We start from the raw sequence: 8102 nt of genomic DNA on the forward strand, positions 1-8102 counted from the left end.
ATTTCTTTTGAGTTATCCATCATATTCCAGAAAAATCTGATACAGAAAAATCTAACCAATACAGATACAGATATTTATGCCAAGCATTTTTCTTGATAATGTTTTCTTTAAAGAAAAAAATATGTGTCTAAAGCTCTTGACCATCCTAGACATGCTTGTCATTAGCCTCCCCAATGCTAATGCCAAGGCAATCCAATGGGTGACCAGCCTTGGCATGCTAACCTCTAGCCTAACCAATGCTAATGCAAGTGAGTAGTCTCTTTCTCATTTGCCAGCACTGACTTCTCTGATATTGGTCCTATTAAACACATCAGTTGCTGACTTCAGAATAGATATGGCCTCTTGCAACAAGGAAGTAACCACTGCTAGGTGCAATAGTCTTAATTTGGCCCAAATCTCCAATGCCTGTATCACTGTAATTTTGGAAAATTATATAATTTAAATAATTTTGGAAAGCCCAGATAATAATTCCATAGCTTTGGAAGCTTCTGGTAGGTTAATCCGCAGCACTTGACTAAATTAAAGGCACACCTGGGTGACACCTTAAAATGCACTGCTTCTTTGTGTGTTGTGTGTCCCAGAGATGAATGCGCTTTGTTGGAAAACTTATAGAAAGCACTACTTTACTGTGATGTAATAATATTTTATATATTCAAGATGGCTTCAGGTAACATTAGCTTCAAATGTAGGCAAGAAGCAGATAAGCAACATTTTACTAAAAATAACTGTACACACTTCATCACAATCCCTGCTGTTTCTGCCTCTCTGCAGCTTGGAACTCACATTTGACTCTGAAGTATTTTGGCTATAGAAGCTTGGTAAATTTGATTGATCTAATTTTTAAAAAGGACCTTTATGGGAACAGAATTACATGCAGGATGTTCAGCCAGATTTGAGAATCATTTGGACCATCTGCCCGTCACCGGTTGTGGATTTTCAGCACAGTGACCACGCTTAGAGCACATCTTTTCATTTCGGGAATGTGTGGTTTTACAAATGAGCAACAAAACTGGAGCATTTATACACAGAGGGGTTTTATCACTCTATATCAATGCTGAAGTATCCTTGCACTTTTGTGTTTGTGACCTTTTGCAGTCGATATCTTTGCAGAAACGTTCACACAAACAATGGAGACATTTACCAATGGTCCAACTGAAGCCTTTTAAATCTTCGGTCAGCCTTTTACTCTTTTTTGCTTCTCAGATCTTTAAACACAAAGTTTGGGTCAATGCCCATGGATCTCTATTAATCTCCTCTATATTTTTTTCTTCAGATCTGTTTTCCCTCCAAGCCAACAACTTTAATACCTGACACACACAAAAACATGGCAAACCGTCTTCTTCCCCTGGGGCACCTTCAAATCACCTCTCTGAATAATTCAGCCCGCTTGCTTTGTTCATCGATCCCCCTATTCTCATCTCCCTCACGCAGACACATCTTTCACTTAACACACACGCCGGGAAGAAACATAATATGTGCCGTTCATTCCAATTCAGCACCGCTTCAAATCTGCACTTCCCCTTACTAATTCCAACTATAGGCTGAAGTTCGCTTTGATTTTTGGATCATTGCAAGAAAACAAATGAATTCTAAAGATTTGAATCTGTCGTTCATGGGACTGATACACAAATGCCAAAAGTATTTCAGGATCTGGGTTCAGTACAATGTCCATCAATCATCTATACCAGCTTATCTTTGCAGGGTTGCAGAAAAGTGTGCGGGGCAGTTATTGGGTGAGAGGCAGTGTACACTCTGGACAGGTTGCCAGTCCATCACTGATGACACACTGAGGGGAAGCTCTGTTGATGCTGGAAGTTACTTCCAGTAATGATGGTCAACTGAGATTTCTGCAGTGGTTTCCAAACAAACGTAGGTAGTAATTGTGGAAACTGACGCTGCAGAGAATGACTGTGATAGGTATTCAGCTCAAGGAAGTCCCTTGAGGAACCAAAGATTTTAGAATGTGTGGCGTTCATATGGCTTGATGCAAATAAAAATAGAGGCTTGAAGACATAACAAGGGTCAATCATCAGGTGAAGAATTGTGGTCCAACAGTCCGCTTTATTCCCAGCAGCATTCAGGAGAAGGTTCCAGTCAACCTGGTGGAAACCTGCAGTTCAACAGTTATTAAAATACACCCAAACACACTTTCACTCCAGAAAAATGACAGCTATATTTCCTTTGACTTAGTAATTTTTAAAGTCTTACCACAGACTCTCAGTTTAATTTAGGTCTGTATACATTGGGATAAATTGCACATTTGTGGACTCTGCATACTAATTAGGTGACTTCTGAAGGCAGCTGGTAAAAAATAAATAAATAAATGGGGATGGACACAAAAGTATTCCACACTGGTCATTTGTGAGAAAGCTACCCCCTTCTGTACAAATATCATCCTTGGTGCAGCTGTGCAGGGCCTTAGCCCCTGGTAAGTTCCTCCCATGGTAAATTGGCCTCAAGGGAAGGACCAAGTGAATAATGATTTAAGACTTTAATGAGTGGTAGACTACAGATTATGTTTACCCCCAGGTGTCAGGAATGGGAGGTAGAACTCACTGGGGAATGGTTGATGGTCGAGACTAGGCTTTGGGGTTTGCATAGGCCCCATTACCTGAGGGGATGGATATTGCGGTCAGGTGCAGTGGAAGCCTGGTAACAGATGAGAGCGATTACCCTGATGTACTAATAATCATAATTGGACTCCAGGGACAGGGAATGTCGTTCAGCCCCGAGCTGGCGTGTGAAGTTGAGCATTACTAGATTGATATAGTTGGTGTTCCCTTTGCGTTTTGTTTGCCCTCTGGAATCCTGGAGACTGGTCTATCTCCTACTATTGTGTTGCCCAGGGAGAGACACTAGTTGAGTGTAGGGATATTTTCAAGCCCCTAGCAAAGCATCTTGATGTTTTCTGTTCTTATCCACCAAAAAACTTTTCAGAGTACTCCTCAGTCTTGGAGTCTCTGTTTGGTGCCCTGGAAGGGGATTCCCATGTGCACCTGGGGGACGTAGTTCCCATATGGGCAGTGATGGGGTATGTTTAGGGGGTTTATTGGGAGGAACATTCTCCTAGATCTGAATCCAGGAAATGACTTTTTATTGGAGATCTACACTAGGCATTAGAGGTCCAGAACAAACTTCACAGTCACATACAAGGTAATTCCCAAATGTACTTTGTACCACACAATCTTGGGCCAAAGGTCCATATCAATTCTATAATCAAATCAAGACTTGGGTGAAGAAAAAAAGTCTAGAAATTTAAACTGATCACCACCTGGTTTGAGTTGGATTGTGGTGAGAATGAACTGAGAACATGTGGCCAAGGTTTTCAAGGAGAGAGTTACTCTCATATACCAGAGGATAGTGTGGATGTGGAGTCCGAATGGGTTATGTTTAGTATGTGTTGGATGACGTCAAAGATGCCCCTTCTAACCTGGTTCTCTTCACGATGCTCATGGGTGAAATCTCAAGATGCACTGTTGTACAACTCGTAGACATTTTTTGTTGCATGTTTGGACATTGTCTAACACCATTCATCTTTTGGATACTTTACAAGGGCTAGACTAAATGTAGACAGACTGGTTGCTCTGAAGATAAAGCTTTCAGCAATCAGCTTTGAATCGCTGAATTCCGCAGAAAAGTTAAATGTTTCGTGATTAAACTTGTGTAGTCAATAAGCTTTCCATAGTAATAATAAACTAACCACCATGTGTACCTTTTGAGCACCTGATGTAGTCTGATCTGGTTTGTAATAATGCATCATTGTGAGTATTACTTCTAACAATACTAATTACTTGGAATACCTGTTGTTGTATTACTGTGTATTTCTGAAGAAATCAACTGCAGATGGGTATTTATAATCTTTATTCTGCCCAGTTAGTCTCAACAGACCCAAATCGTTTCACCCCCAAATGATAAAGAAATCAGATGAACAAGAAAACAAACAGAAAGAGCTCTCTGCAAAAAATTTGGCATACAGTATGAATATTGCGTTATTACAGTTTTACAAACAAATGTACAACAAATACGTCATAAATAGGCTCTTGTTGGGTGACAGTGGGGAGCCAGCTTGGCGTGTTTTTTTTTTTTTTTTTCCCCTTTCCATGGAGGAGAAGCTGCTTCCTCTTATGAGGCGTACTCAAACTCTTCTGCACTGCGACGGCCAAAATCCATCCATCCAATATAGTCCCTGTCCGCTATCCGATGCTTGGTGTCCAGACCGCCACCTTTTTTCTGGGCCATAGAGTTTCTACGCACAGAACCTGGAAGCAGAGATGGGAGCAGGGGAGAGATTGTGGGCGGAGGAGAAGAACAAAAGTCAAGTTAGTATTCCTGAGTGCAGAGAGATCTTCTTGGAGTAGAACTTTTATTTCACCGAGAACCTCTGACAGACCTGACTCTGAACACAGCTACGACACTAGAGATGTTTACCCTCTCAAGCTGAATTATTCAAAAGATATGTTCACTGGTTGGGATGAGATGAGGCTTTCAGGAAGACGAACATCAAAAAGTCAATGTTTGCCTTTAAATTCTGTTTGCCTTCAAACAGAATTTAGCAGAAAACTGAACCGGCAAACAAATCACAGATGTTTAACACAACTTAAGAGTTTACGCCTTCGAACAAGCTTCTGCGATCTGAAGATGTTTGGATTTTACTTTTACTCCTTTCTGGATCTGCATCTTAAACTTATTTGCTCCGTGAAAACCCACACACAAATAGAAACCACATTCACACGCCAAAAGAAAAGGAAGCTACAGCAGCAATGGCTGGATTACAGCCTGACAGCACCTCATTAGCCTCTGCATCCACATGACCGCACATGAATGTGGACAGATGCGAGCCTCCCGTTTCTCCAACCAGCCCTCGCACCTGTGACACCCCAACGCTTTGCTCAACCTCTCTTGTCTCTGATCTCCTGAATTCCCAGTTTTCAACTCATTTGATTCCAAGTGAAGGGGAAGCAGAGCCGCTATCTGTCCAGTAATCAATCCCGGGCACGCAGAGATGCACTTTTCACTCCACCCACATCCTCCCACGCATCTTTCTCTCTCTCACACACACGCACACACACACACACACGCACGCACATACACACACAGATATCTTCCTCAGCTTGCTGCTAAGCTGAGGAGACCGGCCGCAGAAGGCTCGACAACGACACCTCCCACACCGAAACATGCAAGTGAACAGCGAGAACGTGAGCAACACACCCACCGACACCCAGCAAACAGAGAGGCGCGCTCAGCCCCGTACGGTGTTGCATTTGAGTTTCAGCGTGCCCTTTTGGCTTCTTGAGGATCTCGGCGTCTGACTTAACAGCTTCCAAGTTTTGGGTTTTTTTTTGTTTTTTTTGGTTTGTTGATGATTATGCATATTATGAAAGAGTCGGGGAGAAACTTTAGCGCTAAATAGCTGCTTCATTGTGGCTAAAGAAAAAAACATCTTAATGTCTGGCATGAAAAAATAATATTTATTTCATTTTTTTTTTTCAACAGACCCAAGTATTCCTTTTTGAATTGGATTATTATTTTAGTTTTTAAATAATTGATTAATGAATGAATTTATCTTTCTTTACGGATAAAGAAAGGATGTTTCTTTATCCTTGTTTCAACTAAAGTAAAAAACTGGCTTGGTTGCACTACTCAAATAACCATGGAAAATAAAGGCACTTTTTTATATTTTCATTCATTAGTTTTGACCAATAAATTGGCCACTTGCTCTTTTCACACAGATTTAAAAGGGGAAAAAAACATGATTATAACCTAAACCCTGCAGCTCTTCAAACTTTTAGATATTTTTTTATTAAATTAAAACAAGTAAGTTCCATCAATGGTTCTACTTAGACAACAAAAAAACAAAACAAAACAAAAAAACTCTTAATTGAAGATGCAGAAAATATCCGCTTTGAAGCTTCGAGGAGAATCTTTTCGATCATATTTCCTACAGTTCACTTTGGTGAAATTGTTCTACACGAAGCTCTGATGCACACACAGAGAGAGCGAGAGAGAGTCAGGAAATGTGAGATCCTGATGTGTGCATCCCTTCTACCAAGGAGATCAGTGCTGGACATAAAAGAAAAAAAAAACACTGACAACAAAAGGAAAGATGGGGGAAAAAAATGAAAGTCAAGTGATTAGAAGCCAGATTCAGACTTAAATCGTATGAGAGGATCAACAGGAAGGCTGCTCACCCAGGAAGACCCTTTTTCAAACCACAAAAGCTTTCCAGAGCCACTAATTCATTTTACAAAGCTGCCTGTGCAGTAATTAGCCATGACCCAGGGGAGACAAATGGCTGGGAAAAAATGCACTTGTGTATGAAAATCAACATTGTTGCAAGTGCAACAAGATGTTTTTTTTCATGTTTGTGCACACACAGCAAACCCCAACATCAAAACCCTCTCTCTCTCTCACACACACACACACACAAACACACACCTTTCCTGGAGGAGATGAGCCTGGCCAGCAGTTCGCTGAGGTTCGCGCGGGAGTCTGCGTCCTCCTCAGCCTGAGAGAAGGGCTTCAGCTGGGGGCTCGAGCGGCTGTGTCGGAGGTGGGTCTCCCCCAAGGTGGGGGCGTCAGCCTCGAAGACGGCTGCGGAACCGACACACACACACACACACACACACACACACACACACAAAAACATGAGGTCACGCGCTCGGATCTGAAAACTTGGATTTGCCGGAAGGCGCCCGTGTACCTTGAGAGGGAACTGAGAAGTAGCGCTGGTCCTCATCTACGGGCTGGGGGGAGAAGGGCAGCCCGAAGCAGCTCGAACACAGGACCGCCAGCACAGCGCACACACACAGTCCGACAGTCATCTGAAACACAGAGAGGAAACGGCTTGTTTTATTCTTTTAGGTGTAATCTCCCACGATGAGGCGGCTCGGACCCTCTGCCAGGCAACCGCTCCTCCACAGGAATAAAGAGATTAATCTGACTGCAGTGAGAGTCAGAATATTCACACATTCATCCACAAAATATCAGCTTCTATCACAGCAGGTGAGATGGACCTGGGGAACCTGAATACGGTTTGCAGCAGGTCAAACTGACCTAAGAAATAAAAAGATAAAAACTCTTGGTCTATTTGTCATCAGGCAAAATCTCCAAGACAAATCTCTATGAATGAAATCCGTAAAGAATTACAGTTTTATTCACAAATTCAATTTAACATAGTTAAAGATGGAGAGTTAAAGACTGACTGGGGAAAACTCCCTCCAAAAAAAACCAAGGAATTTTGTCTTTTGAGAAGAAAAATATTAGTTTTGATAGAATCTAAAAGAATAAGCCTTATGTCACAATAAAATTACATTTACATTTTATAAGCAACAACCAACCCGCAATGTAAATGTATTAATTAACAATAAAAATATTCAACGTAATGTCACAAAATACTTCAGGGCCAAAATAAAAACAGCCTTACCTTGAGAAAACAGGCTTGTTGTGTTCAAGAAGTGTGCAAGAATGAAGTGAGCACTTCTCTGATGAGTGGGAAGGATGCCCCCTTTTATACTCCTCGCTCAGCCACTCTCAGTCAGTGTGTGTGTGTGTGTGCGCGTGTGTGTGTGTGTGCTACATGTTCGTGAGGCTGATCCGAACGAAGCCTCAGTGATACAACAGCATGCTTCACTTTTACTGTCTGTTTGCATGTCATAAACTTGTAGATCTGGAGATGCATGTTTGTTGTTGGTTGGCAACAAACTGCCTGACAGGAAAACTACAAAAAAAACCTTGAAGTGCTGTTGAAATTTTTAAAAGTTGAGAGGTTTTAGTGGGTAGTTTTATAGATACAGTGTTTTTGTGAATGTGTAATACAGCTGGTGTTGGTCATAAGGGATCGGGGGGGAATGGCAGAGTAGGTGTGTGCACACGCGCCCACGCATAGACGCTGAAAAAGTGAGAAGCACAAAAGAGAGCTGCACATTTCCTGGAGCAGGTGGAAGTGAGACGTTGGAGGACGGGTGCTCCACTCACCCCAGCCCTGCTTTAATCACCAGGGATTAACCCGGTTCATCGATCAAGGCCGGGTGGCAAATCAGTGGGTCTGAGTCGATAGCTATCGATCAAATGTTCTGACTTAATGTTTTTATTGGTAGGGTTGA

At 42.0% G+C, this 8102-nt stretch overlaps 1 protein-coding gene across 1 annotated transcript; it reads right to left on the reverse strand.

Annotated features, from left to right (window-relative positions):
- Positions 1-3844: 3844 nt before the first annotated feature.
- Positions 3845-7530, reverse strand: LOC103132513 (cholecystokinin-like). Its single transcript, XM_007544315.2, has 4 exons — positions 7424-7530; positions 6701-6821; positions 6436-6591; positions 3845-4259 (listed from the first exon to the last, which is right to left on the reverse strand). Exons 2-4 carry the CDS (start codon positions 6819-6821, stop codon positions 4123-4125), a joined length of 414 nt encoding a protein of 137 aa, XP_007544377.1. The 5' UTR covers positions 7424-7530; the 3' UTR covers positions 3845-4122.
- Between the last annotated feature and the right edge of the window lie 572 nt (positions 7531-8102).

The sequence above is a fragment of the Poecilia formosa genome, unplaced genomic scaffold, assembly GCF_000485575.1.
Source record: "Poecilia formosa unplaced genomic scaffold, Poecilia_formosa-5.1.2 Scaffold1097, whole genome shotgun sequence".
Taxonomy (NCBI): Eukaryota; Metazoa; Chordata; class Actinopteri; order Cyprinodontiformes; family Poeciliidae; genus Poecilia; species Poecilia formosa.

Bases quoted from the DNA above. Each gene is read 5' to 3' on its own strand.
- LOC103132513 (XM_007544315.2), bottom strand. From the start codon at position 6,821: ATGACTGTCGGACTGTGTGTGTGCGCTGTGCTGGCGGTCCTGTGTTCG. The intron at 6,592-6,700 runs GTACACGGGCGC...TCGGTTCCGCAG, and splicing joins CTTCTCAGTTCCCTCTCAAG to CCGTCTTCGAGGCTGACGCC. The intron at 4,260-6,435 runs GTGTGTGTTTGT...CTCTGCTTCCAG, and splicing joins GCTCATCTCCTCCAGGAAAG to GTTCTGTGCGTAGAAACTCT.